The sequence below is a fragment of the Chaetodon auriga genome, chromosome 12 (genome assembly GCF_051107435.1).
Source record: "Chaetodon auriga isolate fChaAug3 chromosome 12, fChaAug3.hap1, whole genome shotgun sequence".
Classification (NCBI taxonomy): Eukaryota; Metazoa; Chordata; class Actinopteri; order Chaetodontiformes; family Chaetodontidae; genus Chaetodon; species Chaetodon auriga.
The window spans coordinates 13,984,006-14,001,709 of NC_135085.1; the positions used below are offsets into that span (position 1 = coordinate 13,984,006).

Below are 17,704 nucleotides of genomic sequence, written 5' to 3' on the forward strand. Positions count from 1 at the left end.
GAAAGTCCAGACGATTTGCTCAGACTGTATCTCAATCAAAAGGTGATCCGGAATGTTAGAAAAAAATATGAATGAAACTAGCTCATGTCTTAGAGCTGCTGTGAGCCCCGTGACACGCTGTAACCCAGGCAGGGGGGCGGGCAGGGGGGTTTCCACTGTTTGTCATGTTTAATCTACAAACTCAGTTTACTGAGTGGGCCCCTGCGACTGATGAGATGAAGCAGAGCGTGATACCTCTGAGGATAGTCTTTATTCTTAAGCAAATCCTCATTTTAAGACTTTTAAATCTCTTAATACCCGGATTTCCCCTATCTATCTATCTATCTATCTATCTATCTATCTATCTATCTATCTATCTATCTATCTATCGTTTTGGTATAAACTTTTGGTCCTTCATTAAGGGAAATTGTGTCAGGAAGTGTAAGTCTGCAGGTGTGTGTCTGACCAACTGTGGAAGTATTCTACTTTTATCACCGAGACAAATCTCTTGATGAAACGATACCTTAATGAGTCATCTGTGCCATAAAATGAATTGTGCATGCCATATTCCATTGGCTCACACAACACTCCCCGGGACCAGTGATGATTTACAGTTTACCGCATTCACCCACGCATCCTTTACAACGTAAACACGTGTTGCAAATGAACGAACATATTAATTGAGCAGATCGAGTGTAGAATTTGCACAACATAGTCTGAGCAGTCATGCAGTCATGTCAGCATGAAATATTACACCGGGTCATATAATATAACTGTCTGCTCGTCTAAAATAATTATATGACTCATAAATTATTTTGGATCATAAAATATTGTATTGAGTCTTATAATTAATTCAGCAAAACTGCAGGCGCAGTTTGTTGTTCTGCCACAGCCTTCAGAAAACCTTCAAAATAAAAGCTCAGATTTGTACAATAAAATCTTGGGTTTGATCCCCCCAATCCTCTCTCCGTGTGTGTGTGTGTGTGTGTGAGAGAGAGAGAGAGAGAGATCCCCGGAGAAACCCATGTGAAACTACTGATCAGAGCTGCCACCTGGTGGACAAGACAAAAGCTGCAGCTCGAGGGCTCGTGCTCTCCAATTTAAAGGACTTAAAACTCCCTTAGGTCAAGATGTCCTGCGACTGTCTACCACAGCAGGCCATGAACCATCTGTCCTGCTTCACACACAGCGATCTAGGTGGGTTTTAGACGTGTCAAAGAGTATCTGGACCATTAGACATATTACTATCTATTCATGTTTGGGTGAAGAATTGTGAGAATAATGTTTCTGTTTAATATTCTGGAGCTTCAAAAATGGGTTAAAATTCTGATTAGGTGCTCACTCTTGAAATAAGACACTGGCCTTGCTGTGAGCAGGCAGGTCTCTGAAGGCATATCTAAATTACTACACAACATTTAGACACTTCAAGACACGGCAGCATATGTAGTGGGGCCAGCCAAGTCTAATAAATGACTGGTTTCAACTCTGAAAAAAGTCTGTTCTGATCTTAAGAGAGAGAGAAAAAGACAGAAGACAAAGAAGAGTCAATTCAAGATCTACTGTATATTTGTGAGAACGTCATGAGCAACCTGAGGGCAGGAAACAATACATGTAAGATGAAGACAAAAGCCCGAATGAAGTAATCAACATAATTATAACAAAAAGATTAACATATTCACAGATGTTGGAGGGAAAATCACAACTTTCGAATAGTGCAACTGTTCACAGAACTTATAGTTGGAAACTGTCACATTAAGGAATTACAAAGAAAGCCTTTTAGAGCATTACACAATGCAACAGGAATGGATGAAATACAGCCCCATGCAGTAATGTAATTTATTCTACTGGACTGATGCATGACTAGCACGGTCTTTGTAGCTACAGTGTGTCTGTGTATGGAATGACAAAAAAAAAGATAAAAGGCTGATATGAAGACTTTAAAAGAAGTCAGCAGAGCCCATTAAAGGACCAGTGTGCAGGATTCAGCAGCATCTCACCCCTCATCTTCCAAGCGTGTACGTCATGAAACCCGTGAAAAGACACAAAAGGCGCTCCCTATAGTCAGTGTTTGGTTTGTCCATTCTGGGCCACTGTAGAAATAAGGTGGTGGAGCATGTCGGATTGAGTGGAAGAAGACCAGCCTGCTAAATTACAAATTCTACGCTGCAAAGGCATGACCCACCCTTCTCTGCCTCTGATTAATACTCATTGCTTTTGTTGGTTGGGTTGGTCCTGTTTAGGCATGAAGAGTGATAATTGATTAGGGCAAGAGCACCAGGGTAAGCCAATCAGAGGCAGAGGGGGACAGTAGATATAAAGAGCTCATTCGAATGTAATGAAAACACAATACTTAATTCACACAATTACACACTAATGAAAACATGACTTTTAGATTTAATTTCTGCCTTATTCTACCAATAGATCATCCAAATCTTACACACTGGACCTTTAAAGAAATATGAGCATGACTTTGGCAAAGGTACACTTTAAAACAACTTAAATATCTGCTGTTTAGCTGCACAGGAACAGTACTACAATGTGACATGTCTCACGTCTCAATAACCCTGGTCCAATTTAAACTATGAGCTACTGAGACATCTCATAAAACCAACTGCATTGTGGTGCGTTAACCCATTAAATCTGACTTCATACAACAGAAAAGGAAATGTGATTTCTGCCACCTGCTGGTCAGTACACTTACATTCGAGTAGCCATTTCCTGTGCAATTTATTCAGAGGTTTATGCATTATATCCCATGATTATCGGACCACTACAGCCAAAATGAGGCTTTCTGGGGCTTAAACATTAATCCCTATATTTTATTTATGAGCTGGATACCAATTTTCTAGATTTAGTGGAAATATGATTTATACATTGGACTTTACTTTCAACCCCTGACATTTAGTATTCAATCCATGTCAGCTGCATCCCTGGCAGCGCTCACTTGGTCCTGCTGGTGAAAAGCATTGGGTGCAGCTCAGAAGTCCATCATGCCCTCTCCTCGGACTTTCTTCTCTTGGGACTCTGACCAGGCTTTGTTGATAGTTCTCTTCATCTCGTCATCTCCCTCTGAGTAAATCTTCTTCAGCATGCTCATCAAGCCGTCGCTGGGGTCTGCACTTTCATCGACACTGGGCTTTCTGTTGAGGGACAATAGGGCAACAGTTTGCATGTGTTTATCAGAAGAGTGGGATTTTCATTATCATCCTGTCTGTGTGTACCCAAGCTGCATTGTATAAAGCGACACCTGGGACACAGATATGGTACTGCACCTCAAACAGCATGTGATTCATCTCACACAGAGACACGCAGCAGCAGATGTGTATGAGATTATTGGCAAATAGTTTGAAAATTATGGTAATTCTATTGCGCACACACAATTGTGTCATTAGCTACTGACAAAACATTGCCATCAGTAGTAGTAGTAGTAGTGGTACTCATCATATGCATCAGCATATATGTTGCACAACACCGTATATACAAATTATTTGAAGCATGCAGTCGCTTAAAATACCTGCTTTGTGCAAATTCTTTAACTAAAATAAATATTTCTTTGAGCTTACTCTTTCTCTTTAGACTGCTTTTCCACCTTTGTCATGCACTCCCACTTCTTTGTTGTCTGCTTCTTGCACATGATCAGAACCATGTCTGTTTTGATCTGTTGAAGGGAGGAAAGATGGTCACAGGCCTTTTGAAAAACCAACAAGACTCTGCTGCTCTATTTCCCACAGAAGTTAACAGATTGACAAACAAGATGGTTCCAAGATGCAAAAGGTGTAAGAAAACAATCAAGCTTCAGAAACTGATTTCAGTATCTGGCTTAAATATCTGAACTAATTAGGTCCATTTCATGCTTCCAGTTTTGACTGATAGAAGTTCAACTCACAGCCTCAGTTTATCTACATACTATCAGCAAATAACTTGTCCATACTTCTATCAAAACACAGTCTATCCTTCTGAGACAAGGAGGCTTTATTCACCTTTTTATAGCTGTCCTTTTCATCGATTGGATATAGCAGGTTGAGGACTGTCATCTGATGGTTCTTCCCACCTAGATCCTTTATCAACACAGAAAATGACCTGCGAGAATGAGCAAATCCAATTGTAAGGTTCATGATGCATCATGGCACTGTGCATATATCTATTCATATGTTGATTATCACCTTACCCCTCTGTAAAGTTGACCTCCACGTTTTCTGATGGAAGTTTATGCACATCCTTCAATGTAAGGTATATTTTGACAAATTTCTCCGACTGGTCCCACGCTGCAGAGAAGATGCAAAAGTGCGTACAACTATCAAAGACTTTCAGCTCCTGCATAGACGTTAACTGTTGCACTTTCTCACAGATCAGTGGTAGTCTTACTAAACAAAGGCACCGTACCATAGTTGGTGATCTTGACTGTGTATGTTGCTTTAGAGGCAGCAGTTGGGTCTGCCTCTCTCCTGGCTTGTTGCACCTTCTGTTGTCGTTTCACTGCGAGCTCCCTCTCCACCTTCTTCTGCTCCTGCTTTAGCAGCTCCTGCACTCTTTTCCTCTCCGCCTTATCCAAGAGCGACCCCAGCTCCACCAAATCTGCCTCCAACTGGTTGATCTGTATTGACGGAAAAAATTAAACCGCTGATAAAGGCACATCCCTGAATTAGACAGTCAATATATCTTATTTAGATAAAATGTCCAGCCCCAAACAGCTCATTTTACCTCAGTCCTAATTCCACAGCTGAGATTGTTGCTCCATTAGTTGACTGACAGAAAACTAATTTGTATTATTAGATTATGTGCTGGCACATCACATCTTAAGTTAGAAGTATCAATAATTTGCTTCACACAGAGTTGCTTGAATTTTGCTTCATTGTATATAGAATATTTGGGGTATTCACAGGTGTAATGATTATGATAAATAAAAACAACTCAGTTCCAGCTCTACTAATGTCTTTATGTATTTTGGCTTTTTTTGCCCAATGTAGGATGCACATCATTCTGTAACTAGCAATATTAATTTTTACACTCAAGCGTTCATCACACCGACACTGCTCCAAGGTATTCATAACAGCGTTATGTATCACTTATTTATAGTTGATTATTTAATAATACTTGGACGTGACGCTCTTGGAACAGGATCGCCCCATCACCAACTTACACACGAGGGAAACTAAGGTAACTCCGTCCTACGATGTCAAGTACCGTTAACTGGCTAACATACACGGATAGGACATGCATCCCCCTGTGTTAAGTTACACGATACATTATTGTCTCTCACGTCTTGAATTGAAGCCATACATTCGTTTAAATCTTTCCACTTCTATCTCGATGCCATGGTGATAAATAATTAGCATGGACATTAGCTAACGTTAGTCAACATTACCATACGTTGCTCGAATGTTCTGGTATGTTCCAGCTGGCTAGGCTAACGTTATTGGCACATGCTACCAGATATGACTAGGTACTGTTAAAATGCTTGGCAAGTAACGCGTTTTAAGTTTGGCTATAAAATCTAGGTACTTATAGAATCTCCTGGTAGAAAATAACAGCCACCACCGGTTAGCGGTGTCTTGCCAACGAGGTAAGTTATCTAATGTCAGCTACCGTAGCATTGCTATCAGTGGTATCACGTTAGCGTTAGTTGAACTCAGCTAGTTCAGCTAGTTTTGCCCGGTCATCGTACACTAACCTGAATACAAACATGGTTTTTACCTGTTCGGTTAGATCCATTCTGGCTTTGTGTTTATCAGTAGTATTAGCTGGGCTCAGAAATGTGTCTGTATACGCTTCTCTTCCTTCACTAGTCTGCAGTATTTCCACCCAGCAGTTGGACGAGGGTCCTTCTTCTTTTTAATTAATGGCGTTTGGTCTGCCAGACTGTACATTCACTACCGCCACCAACTGGACAGAAGTGTTGATGTCCATAAAATAGAAAAATTGAATCTCCTTTAATCTCCTCCTTTAAATGTTTGATTTCATGGCTTTTTTAATCATGCCTTTCAGACTAAACACTGTAACGTAACTTGGATGGATGCCGAGTTTTGCTGCCATTCACCAATTACTTAGCACCATTTTTGTTCTATTCTATTTAGACTATGTATATGGAGTATCATTAAATATATTGGATGTATATATTGTTGAAATAATATCTTATTCAAATTAAACTTAGTGGTTAAATTTAATATTAAACCCCTATTCTGTCAGTCACTGGATTTAGCCACATTTTGAATTAAGACACTGTCATTAAAATACTTTTGAACCAACTATACACAACCATAGTGTGTTTAAAAGGAGAGTCATTCAACTTTCTTGTATATATGATGGCTCAGATTAAATATTGTATCTTTCATAATTGTGATTCCTTGGTCAGTCAATTCTTTTAACTTTGGATAGTGGGGGAAATCTAGCTTTCCTTGACCATATTTATACACACAGAATAATTTGTATTCTATGTTATCACCATCTACATTCTACAATAAGATCAGACACTTTGAGAAAATGGGTACAACAATATTTATTCACCCATATTTGAGTACAGCAAGTTACATAGACATTTTCTCCACTGAGGAGTCACATAACCATTTTCTCTTTAAATATTATGCATTCTGCTGTTTTTCGTGAGAAAAGAAAAGCATCATCTACAGAAAGCATATATTCTTGTCCTCCTCACCATATACGAAATACTGTAAATATGCTGCAGTATCGCAGTGGATTCACTTCAAACATTAACACCTTCCAGGCTCTTGTAGGTACAGGTGGAACTGTTCGGTTCCTCCAAGCACTAAAAGGCCAAAGCAAGTCTGTATTGAATGCAGATGTCCTGATCTTTTGACTTTTCATGATCCAATCTGACTGTAGTGTCCCATGGATCCCCAGTCACCACCTTGCTCTCATAATCCCAGACATCTGGTTGTGGTCAGCAAAGTGACGGAAGACAATCCGGCTCAATCTCCACCTCCGCTTCACTCCTCGAGGTCTGGAAGTCATCACACACCTGTTGCGTATTCTCACATGGCAGCTGTCCTTCGGTAATGCTGCAATTTCTTTATCTGCCACTTCCTGCAAAAGTTTGAAAATTCAGCATTTATTTGTATTTGGAATAATTAGGAATCACCCTGGATGTTATGAATCATCTCACACTGTAACCACAAAAGATGTACAACTGTGCAGCTTCACTGTATACCGTGAAAGTCTTGTGTTGTCTGCTGCGCTTAGAACATGAAAAACTTACTCTCACACTCTGCACACTGCTTGTTTTCATGTAAAAGAGAACATTTTCTACAACTGGAAAACGTTCAGCTAGTTTAAGATGTGCACAAAGATGCAGGCCCCGTTTTTTGTTTTTTGTTTTTTTTCAGCTGACAAACCATATCAACATTAAGTGGGATTTCATGCTGCATTGGCAAGGAACCATCCCAGAAATGATGTACACAGTAATCAAAGTCATGAACAAACTCGTCATATATGTTAAACAAATCCATCACAATTCAGCACCAGTAAAATCCAATAAACATTATCATTGAATTATTGCTCAACTGACTCACAGAAAGTAGACACACTGCACTGTACCTGAAGTTCTTTGGGCAGGATGGTGTTCTTCCTCACTGCATTGATCCGTAGCCTCTCATCAGCATACTCGAAGGCCATCTGTCTCCTCTTCAGGTCCCTCAGCATCCTCCAGTCAACGTAGTAACTCCTCACCTGCTCCACTGCCCCCCAGCAGCTCCTCAGGGCCTGCATACAGTGTTCCAGCAGTTGTTATCGATTGACAGCTAATATTATGCTCCTGTGCATCCCACAGAGAATGAATGGCTTGAACTTGAGTTTCTTCAAATATTACAGGCTGTTATTAAAAACCTTATTGGAGATAGTAGACTGAAAACATCCAAGATGTAGATTTACTGGGATAATGTTAACTTACAGAAAACTAAAATATCCTTTCCAACAACTTCTCGTTTTGACATCCATGATGACAGTTTACGGCAAGCTTTTTTTCTTTTTTTTTTCTCCCTCACAAAAGGAACCATATGGTAGCCTCTAGTTTACCGTCCTGATTGTCATATTCCACCCGTGAAGTCTAACTTTAGCTTGCACTGAAATGTTTCCTCCTCGGGGTAACATACAATATGACCGCCGTTCAACCAAAAGAAGAAGAAGAAGAAGAAGAAGAACATACAATATGTTCCTATGGATTAACGTGTCAATATATGAGTCATTTATGGGACTATGGCAAGAAAAATGTGTCTAAATGATTTGATGATATCTGCTGCGGTCGTTCACCTGATCTGAAAAACAGCCTGACTTTACTGAGACTGTTGTGGGGAAGGTTCAGTGGTGTAACACAGGTAAGGGTGCGTTTTAAGACACCGTTAGCTTCAGAAACGACTTAAGATCTCATAGAATCTGCCACAGACAAAACGCTCCAGTTTTGACTTCAACCACTCAGACGACTTCCTTGTTATTAGCTTTTACGGCTGATGGACAGGCTGTTATTTAGCAAAAATATAAAAGGCGTTTGTCCCTTAGCAGGCTAACTAGCATTAGCTGCGAAGCTAACGTCAGAAAGCTAGTAAGACCGATAGCAAACACGGAGAAAGTTCCTTCCTCTATTCTTCGCTCACAGACATGTAGTGCACTCACAATGAAAACACTTCATCCAAAAAAAATACAACGTTACCTGCTTAGGGGCATAGACAGTGGAATAAAGGGCATTTAACCCTAAACATGCTATCCTGTGCGCCGCCATATTGGAAGATTTCTTGTGTAAAATCACCGAAGGCGATGATAATACTGGAAATATCGCCTCCTATCGACTAGGAGTGTTAAATGACAAATGGGGGCGATTGGAAACAAGTTTCAAAGTTTTGTGGACGATCGGTCCCATCCTATTTTTCCAATAAAAAGTTACAATGAGCTTACAAGAGTCTTTAACCAGCAAATCGAAAATTTTGGGTCACACTGACACAACCAAGTGCTTTTGAGCTACTGGCAAATTCTACATCTACGTCTGACATTTAAATACATATTGACATGGTGATGATTAAAGCGACCTACATAATAGGAAGACATACAAGGCGGATACAAACTAGAAAACTATTTTTGAAAGTTCTTTGAACTTTTGACTTGACCTAGAGGGAGAAAATTCAAGGTTGGGACTTTCATTTTTGGACACTTGCAGTACTAATCAAAAACAACAGGTGGCAGTGTTGTTCTATGAGTTTAAGCTTTTACTTCTTTTTCCCTTTTCTTTTTCTTTCTTTCTTTCTTTCTTTCTTTCTTTCTTTCTTTCTTTCTTTCTTTCTTTCTTTTTCTTTTTTTCAACCACACACCAATGACCTGGGGTCTCTCCTCACACTGAATCTAAACCTTATGTCTGATTGAAATCATATTCTTAAATCTTCTGAAACCCAGACTCATCATTTCTCTTACTGACACCACTAACAAAGAAACTCTTGTTTTTTAAGGAATTTGTACTTACTGTAAGTGAAACCGTGCACTGTGGTCTTCTTTCAGCGTATGGTCCAGCAGGGCACCGTCTTAAACAGTTTTTATAGATAAAGCATTTAACACCAGCTGCAGATTCAATTTAAGTTTTCTCAAACAATCCCCATTATTTTGGAGCCTCGAGGGGATGCGTTCTTGGATAAATATTAACACATGACAAGCTGCAGGCAGTGCTTCCTCAATAAAAAGCAACTTGTGAAGCAGGCTGGAAAATCTGTACTGGCCTCTTAGCATTGAATGAAATTAAACGTGACACTAGACAAAGTGCATCAATGTAGCCTTCAGATAACGGTATTTTTAAAGCTGGCATTAACTATATAGGAAGCCATTAGAACAATACAACAGCTACTTTAACTGAGTATTGAAGTACTTTGTTGCTGCATGAAATAGAAATTTCCTCTGTTTACTTGGGAGTCAAAAATCTTTTATTTTCTGGGTTAGCAGGCAACAAAACTTTTCAAATCACTGTCGTTGTAAAATTACATGGTCGTCAACTAAGGAAAAAATGCTCAGTTTTCGAGATTTGACAGCAGCAGTAAATCACTGTTAAACTGCCTTTTGGCCCTCAGTTGGGTTTGGCTTATAGTTCAAACTCCTCAAAGATCATCATGCAGGTAAGATCATTTCCTTTGTGATTCCCTTTACCTCCAAAGCATAGAGATGTCAAAGGCTTGAGAGCATCTGAAAGGTGACCTTCTACGTTTCCATATATTGTAAAATTTATGATAAATGCCAGACTGCCAGATTCTCCCAGCAAGATTAAAGCTTTATGTCAGCTGGCAAAAAAAATACCTTCCTGCTGGAGGAGTTTAAGCATCCTTTCATCAGACCTTAAACAGCCTGAGTGGAGTAAACAACAAGATTTTTTTTCCCATTAAATGATGTAAGGTTGAGGCTCCCTACTATAATAAATTGCTGTAAAAATACAGCCATATTCTAACAGCAGTGTACCATTCTTCAAAAATACAGGGAACCACTGTTCATCTGGATGCTTTCTGGAGCCAGAACAAACATTAATAGTAGGCTACTGTAAGATCTAACAGCATAATGCAGTATTATCAATTTTCACAGCACTAATGGACAGACGCCACATGCAACCATCATATAATCATTCTTCATCTTCCCTCCTGGAATCAAACAAAAAGGTCTGACACATCATACTGAGAAAATTACATTTGTGCATGTGGTTACCTAATTATTGACCAAGGTGTAATTTTTGCAAACAGTAAACTGATATAATCCCAGCAAGCACCCAGCAGGCACAGGAGAGCATTTCCAGGCAGTGTGTCCTTAGCAGTTTGATTGTTTTAAAAGTTATTATGGGTGCTTTCTCTTGAGTACATCTACACTTAAGCCCGTGAACGCTAACATTAGGCTGGGCATGACAAATAAGCACCAGTTAACCCACTTGCATTTCATATCATCTAGAGCAGACGACGATGGAAGTTGACGCAAATAACCTAAATGGCAGATATTTTGGCTGCTGAGCCCAAAATACCCACTCGTTATATTGTATTGCAGATCATTTGGTTTATAAGAGAGCTTAGCTCGACCCAAGTGTGTTTCCAAGGTGTCGGTATGGGTGGTTGCAAGGATATTGGCAGTTTTTTGCCAATAAGGTGCACTAAAAGCTGGGATTAAATAGGTGATTTCCTGGCAATATCATTTGTTTACTCATGCAAGTGTTTCATGCTGTTTTTAGGCGATTCATTGAAATTAATTCCAAGAAAGGAGAGAACAGTATGTAAGAAGACAGCAGGCAAGCTTGTCCAAAAAGAGTCCCACAGTGAATCCTCATGCTGTACTCGGTGGATTTTGAGTGGCTCTTCATAAAGGTCAGTTAGGTGTCCTCCTCAGTTTTTTTCTCTCTCTCTCTCTGTGCTCAGTTTCTACTCTTCTCTATAGTATTTGGTTGTTTTGCAGCATTTTTCTCACTTCACTTTTTTAAATTTCAAGTGAAAGTATGTCATATTTTAGTTGGTTTCCATGATAGAAGTAACAATTTGCCATGCAATGCTACCTTTGACTAAATGTTCAGCTCTTTTATACTAGCTGTTTTAGAGATGATACATTTTTAAATATAATACATGTTTTGATCTCAGGACTGGACATTTGACATACTGGAAGATTAAAGACTCATTGTTATTTGTTGCATATATCTGCATTTCACAATTGGTTTTCTTAATAAGAACATGAAGAAAACTTTTCAGTACTTCACTATACTACGTACAGTGAGAAAGTGTGGCTGGCATGCCTAGCTACAGTATTGTTAACCTCACATTGTACCGTCGAATTCTTCAATACACGTTACAGTAATAAACCATCAAGGTAATTTACAGTAGTGATGCTATGGAAATAACAGTAAAATGCTGGCAACCACAGCTGCCAGCAGATTACTGTAATTTCATATGGAAATGTGTGTGTTGGTGTTTAAGACCAAATATGAAAACAATGAGAACATGTGGTATAAGCAGTTAACTGGAAAACTGTTCTTAATTGGCAGCATCCTGTGTCACCAGTGCTGCCTTGGATGAGGTATCAATCTCAGTATGAACAACTCTGCAGTGTTACTGTTTAACTACGCAAAGAACAGGTGTGTGAAGCTTACTGCCAAATTCAGTGATGGTGACAATCACAAACATTGGAGCTGCTGTGTGCAGCCCTGAGCGCTTTATGTTAAGGGACCAGTGGCGAGACAGATCTTTGATACCTGGACTCTTAGACGTTTCGGGTGGATCATACAAACGACAGCCCAATAACAAAGCAGTCTCTTGTTAGCACGCATCAAAGGAGTGATTGAATAAGAAAGTGTCGTGTAGACAGGTGTCTTAACAGCAGTGCAGTTGGCGTGCCTTACAGGGGATCAAGACCTCAGGCTGGATCATAGCAAAGATTTGGGAGATTTGGGAAGGAAGCCATGCAATATAAAACTGATCTGTCACTGAGATAAGTTCAGATGACTCAGAGACACAGCAGACAAGTGGCCTCATCCATAAAAATGACTGCAGCGCTGTGGACATGGTCAACATACATGATGTGACTGAGGCTGAAACTACTGAGTGCATTGGTTTCAGTGCAGTAATGAGACACCATGCAGAATTTAAAACCATGTGAAAAAAAACACATAGAGCCCTTTTAAAGCTCTGATGTGACCCACTCAAACTGAATGGAAGCTCCCTGTTTCCACTCATTCAGGGGTGCCCTGTAAACTTAATGGTCAGCCATGAGACAAAAGCAAACACTGATTGTATTGTATTGCAATGCATTGTTAAGTGGTACGAGGATCCTACGTTCCCTTAATTGATTTACTTCCTGCACAGTGTCAATCTACCCACTGTGCTCAGATTCTGAAAAATAATTTCTAATTTGTGATCCTACATATTTAAAAAAATTCATATTTTTAGCTAAAAACGTGTGGCGGGCCAAACTGAACCTCATGGCGGGCCAGCTTTGGCCCGCGGGCCCCAGTTTGGGCAGTCCTGCTCTAATAAGTACCAGACAGACAGCCAGCCATCGCCAACCATGCTAACCTTTCTGGTGTTCATCAACTCTACCTTCTGCTGTAATAGTTCAGACATTCTTTCATCCTGCCCTAAACAAGGTCATTATAGTAAACAAGGATCCTCTGGCTGATCAAAGATTAGACTGAAAATGTGAAGGGACATTATGTTTTCTGTACCTTTGAGAGTGTTTGATTCATATACAATTTGGATTTCAGAAGGAGGGGAAGCGGCATATTCATTGCTCATGTATAGACTGCTGTTTTTTCTCATCTGACGACTGCATTAATGATTTGTGTGCAGATGCAGGTAAAGACACGCATAAACAAGTCTAAACATGGCCTTGTCTGCCACCTCAGGTTGACATCCTTATAGATACAATTCAACCTGTAAACAATAAACAAGCTGTTGTGTTTCTAAGTGGGTGGGCTTTCCCACTTACTGTGTACGACATGACCGTCCTGTGAACGTAAATCACACACAGCCCACATAATCACACTCTGTCAATCAGGATCCAAGAAGTGGTGAAATATATATGAATAAAACTTAACTTTGGCATCTCGCAGAGAGTGTGAACTCAGCCGAGAGCGCTCAAGGCCGTGGTTAAAGTATAAGCATCACGTCTCACCATGGATTCCTCTGGTACTTCAAGTATTTGAGAGCAGTTTTGAGTGCAGTCAACTCCAGCTGCCAAAACAAAATGTTCCTTATACTTCTATACCATAACATAATATTATATGGGCCCATAATGTGATGGAATTTGGAACAGGACACAGAGGTGTCATGTCGCTCTGGATTCCCCAGTATTGCCTGGCAATGATTTGGATATTCTACAAAATCCAAAGTACATTTTAGTATATTTTTCTAAACCTAAGCCGATGACTGTCCAGATAATGTCCATATTGGCTACATATTAAACATGTTTTCTTTCCTTGTTAATCATCTGGGTGGAACAAATTAATTCAACTGGTTATTTTTTAAAGGGCTCTATATTAACTCAAACTAATAAAGCAGATAAGAAACTGATAAAACTAGAACAGGAGCAGCTCACTGATAAATAAACTATTAAATACTGTGATACTGTGGCATGTACTCATGTCGGATTGGTCCATAAAGCGAGTGTTATTCTTATATACATTTAGAGGTATATACATTTCTTTAGCGTGTGCCTATTTTTATCTACACCAAACACATTATAGTCAGGCAAAGTGTTATGTCTTGAAAGAGCAGTCTATACAAGTGTGGTGCGGTGATTACAGTTTATTTTAAATATTTCGGTCTTTCTACGAAGCCACAATCGAACATATACAGTACCTGCTGCAAAGAGGAAAAGTGTAACAGTGAGACATTTCCTGTATTTCTCTCACTGGGTAAAATAAATAACTCTCTCTCTCCTCGAGATGTCGTAAACTTCACAAGCAGAGCCACAGCTTTCAGGCCTTCAACTGGACCGTTATTTTATGCCGGACGTCTCTGACAAACTTTTTTGCCAAATGAAAAGAAGCACATGTTACAGTATTTAAAGGTGCTTTAATAAATCACTGACAAAGCAAACCATTCAGACTGGATTTTTGATCATGGAAAACTCATGCAGTCCTGGAAGTATATTTAAACACAGTGAGTGCGCCCTGGGACAAACTCAGACAGCAAAATTAGGGGAGAAAAGGAGCTTTTGGGCCCTCCAGCACTTTATAACTAAACACACTATTGAAACAAATACTGCTGCAGGGTTTGCTTTTATATTACTTTTACATCTCTGTTATTAATTCAAAAAACGTCTTTTAGGTGTAGGTATCTGGCCCTGAATCAGCAGTCTTTAGCCGCTGCGATACCTTCACTGACAGGTCAGTATGGGAGCTCCTTCTCCTCTTTTTAATCGCCGTCCATTTGAAGCAGATACAGCTCATTTAGTGAGAGGCCATGACCCGACTGACTCAGAGGTCTCTGCTTTCCAGACCTCAGAAATGTCTAGTATTCCCCCAGGAAAGAGAGACGGAACGAGAAAGAGAGTGCGGTCAGATTTATGGCATGCATTTAAGCCCGTAAGCGCCCTCACATCCTTAGCAAATAAGTTCATACACACAAATACACAGAGATCACAACTTTCAAAGAAAATCCTCTTTACTTCAATGCATTTAGCCAAAAGCATTTATTTAAGAGTATAAAGGAGAGGGGTTTTCCTGGAAATAGGATTGTTACGCCTGATGTATATGCAGTTTATGAATGAATAAAAATTACATTTGGGGGTTAGATACTAACTGAAATAATAGATGCTGTAGGGAAATGAACAATATCATCAGGTCTGCTGAGACTTTCTTTGTAATCGTAACTCTTATCTTATAATTAATAATGTTATGATTCTAAAGAGTCGTTTCTGAACATGGCATTTGTTTTAAAACCTAAAATATATGAAATACTGTGACAATAATTAATTAATATACATATTTAACTTAAATACTTCTACCTTAACATTTTTTAGCCTAATCATCACGTATGCAAAATTGCATAATCAAAACTTACATTCAGAAGCTTCTATTGAGGTTATAAAGGCTTCATGACAGCACAGTTGTATGGATAGGCTAGAAAAACGCGCTGTATGCATACATATGCAATCTATTCACTTACATTTCTTCTTTTCCCAAACTGCAGTAATGAAACCATTTGGCAAATTTGTCTGACTTTTAAAGCTTTCATTTATATTGTATAACGTTTCCAGAGAAATTGCAAAGTCTTTTCATTTTTAATGTCAAGAAAATTGTGCCCATCAAACACGTTCAGGTTTTTAAAGCGGGACCGTGTGGGCATCAGTTTTCTGTGTAATTGTCTCAGAGCATCTGTTTTATCTTTTTATCATTATCCTGGCAGACAGACTACCTACTTAATGTTATTAATCACAATATTATAAGACTAGAAACTGAGTCTTTTGGGTCAAGTAAAAATGATGAGTCCCATCTGCAGATATGCTGCATTCACTTACGCTCTGCTGAGGGGACGATTTTCTGAAAGCAGCAACTCTTTCTTTAAGATCCAAGAGCTGCTCCAACATTTGTGTGAATTAAATGTCTGACGCATAACCTCATAAAGAAAAACACAGAAGCTGGTTTTGTGTTAGGCCTGGATTCAAATGAGTCAACTTACATTGGAGGGTAGAGAAAGAAAGAGGGAGGGAGGAGGACACAGACACATCTGTGATTATACTTACTTACGGGACCACCAATGCTCTAGGAAGTGTAGTCCGCAAGCTTTGAAAACAAATCTTTCTTGACCCAGGAGAATCGGGTGAAGGGTAACTCCTGGTGCCGTTTTACAAAGCTGAAATAATTTCCTTTTTATCAGAGTTCGAGGAAGCGTTGATTCGTATGACCTCACTTTTTCCATGTTTGTGTTCGAATCCTATTAACACAGGCAGGAGACAGGTTATATAGAAAGAACAAGATTGGATGAATAGCGTGGTATTTGTCACTGTCACTCTGTCTGTAACTGGGTGCTTCTATTTTCCAGTGGCCTGTCAGTCAAAGGCTATCTTAACTTCATTTTTACCGTCAGTTTAGTTTTGGTATCTCATACAGAGGTGATTTATTTTCTAAAAACATAACGTGGAAAAGAAAAATCTCAGTTTCAGTACATGTCATGCACATGTCCTAAATGCAGAATGAGTTACGTGTGATTTTGTTTCTTATTCATTGTCATTCTTGTGTAAATCTGGCCGTGGATATCTACATTTCTGGGAGTCTCCAGATGTTCACCACACAGTCTATTCTGTAACTGTTTGTTCCATTAACCCTCTGAAACAAGCATTGGCTACAAATGTTGGCGGGCACTGATGCTACATCTCCTGCTTGAGCTTTCTCTCACCTTGTTTGTCCTCTCTGGAGCAAAAAGACACCATCAGAGAGTCCCTGAGATCATGAGCAGTGGTGGGTTATGTCAGTCAGTGAACCCGGGGTCAGGTCGTCATATGGTGTCTCATGACAGGATGACCAGACCTTGAGGAGTGGTGTCCACATCCGCCAGTGCGGGAAGCTGCTGTTGACACTAGCTCATCAGTCAGACTGCTGCTTGACCTGCCCTGTCTGTTCTCATTAACTGGCTTACTATGTGCTTCACTGACTCCACGCACATGATTAAGGACTCATTAATTATCATTCTGATGGCAGCTTCCCCTTCTTTTCTGAACTGTAGTGTACATTTTTTTACTGTAAAAACTCAGACAATAAATGTATTCGCACATTGCTGCAAACAGCTCCCAGCTGTTAAAGTTGTGATCTAAAGCAGATGTGTCACAAGAGACCATGCATTGTATTTATGACGTCACCGGTCTGAGTCGAGACCACAGTTTTTACATATCATCATCTGATAATTTCTGTTGATTTTTCCAATATGCCGTCCCACAAAACAGAAGCCACATTAAAAATATTACTTGAAAACAATCTGAAAGCCAGGTGTGTCGACCGTAGACGAACAATTGCCGCACTTGTGTTGCCTCGGCTATAATGTGTGGTTGACAAACCAACATAAAACTGAACTGCGGTGCGGATTTAAGATAACCGGAGACAGAGAAACAGCTTATGGTTTATGAACATTTGAACATTATGTGTGCCCACAAGTTTGTTTGTATGCGCTCAGTGCGGTAGGCATCAAAGAAAGCCGAACACACAACAAGGGCTTTGAGAGGAACACGCTCACCATACCTCCATATGGCACTAGTTTGTCTTCGCTTAAATGATTTCAGCTTTATC

General features: G+C 39.6%; 2 protein-coding genes across 2 annotated transcripts; both read right to left on the bottom strand.

The window, feature by feature from the left end:
• Positions 1-1,527: 1,527 nt before the first annotated feature.
• cacybp (calcyclin binding protein) lies at positions 1,528-5,811 on the bottom strand. The gene is made up of 6 exons (XM_076744257.1): positions 5,674-5,811; positions 4,363-4,573; positions 4,148-4,244; positions 3,960-4,059; positions 3,543-3,637; positions 1,528-3,119 (listed from the first exon to the last, which is right to left on the bottom strand). The coding sequence occupies exons 1-6, from the start codon at positions 5,689-5,691 to the stop codon at positions 2,957-2,959; spliced, it is 684 nt and encodes a 227-aa protein (XP_076600372.1). The 5' UTR covers positions 5,692-5,811; the 3' UTR covers positions 1,528-2,956.
• A 646-nt stretch (positions 5,812-6,457) lies between these two features.
• On the bottom strand, positions 6,458-8,718 carry mrps14 (mitochondrial ribosomal protein S14). Its single transcript, XM_076745340.1, has 3 exons — positions 8,639-8,718; positions 7,531-7,695; positions 6,458-7,020 (listed from the first exon to the last, which is right to left on the bottom strand). The coding sequence occupies exons 1-3, from the start codon at positions 8,705-8,707 to the stop codon at positions 6,838-6,840; spliced, it is 417 nt and encodes a 138-aa protein (XP_076601455.1). The 5' UTR covers positions 8,708-8,718; the 3' UTR covers positions 6,458-6,837.
• Between the last annotated feature and the right edge of the window lie 8,986 nt (positions 8,719-17,704).

Coding starts and splice junctions, on each gene's coding strand:
- cacybp (XM_076744257.1), bottom strand. Junction 4,060..4,147: donor GAGGTCAACTTTACAGAGGG/GTAAGGTGATAA, acceptor TCATTCTCGCAG/GTCATTTTCTGTGTTGATAA. Junction 3,120..3,542: donor AAGCAGTCTAAAGAGAAAGA/GTAAGCTCAAAG, acceptor GTCCCTCAACAG/AAAGCCCAGTGTCGATGAAA.
- mrps14 (XM_076745340.1), bottom strand. CDS start 8,707: ATGGCGGCGCACAGGATAGCATGTTTAGGGTTAAATGCCCTTTATTCC. Junction 7,696..8,638: donor CTGTCTATGCCCCTAAGCAG/GTAACGTTGTAT, acceptor CACTGTATGCAG/GCCCTGAGGAGCTGCTGGGG. Junction 7,021..7,530: donor TCCTGCCCAAAGAACTTCAG/GTACAGTGCAGT, acceptor AAACTTTTGCAG/GAAGTGGCAGATAAAGAAAT.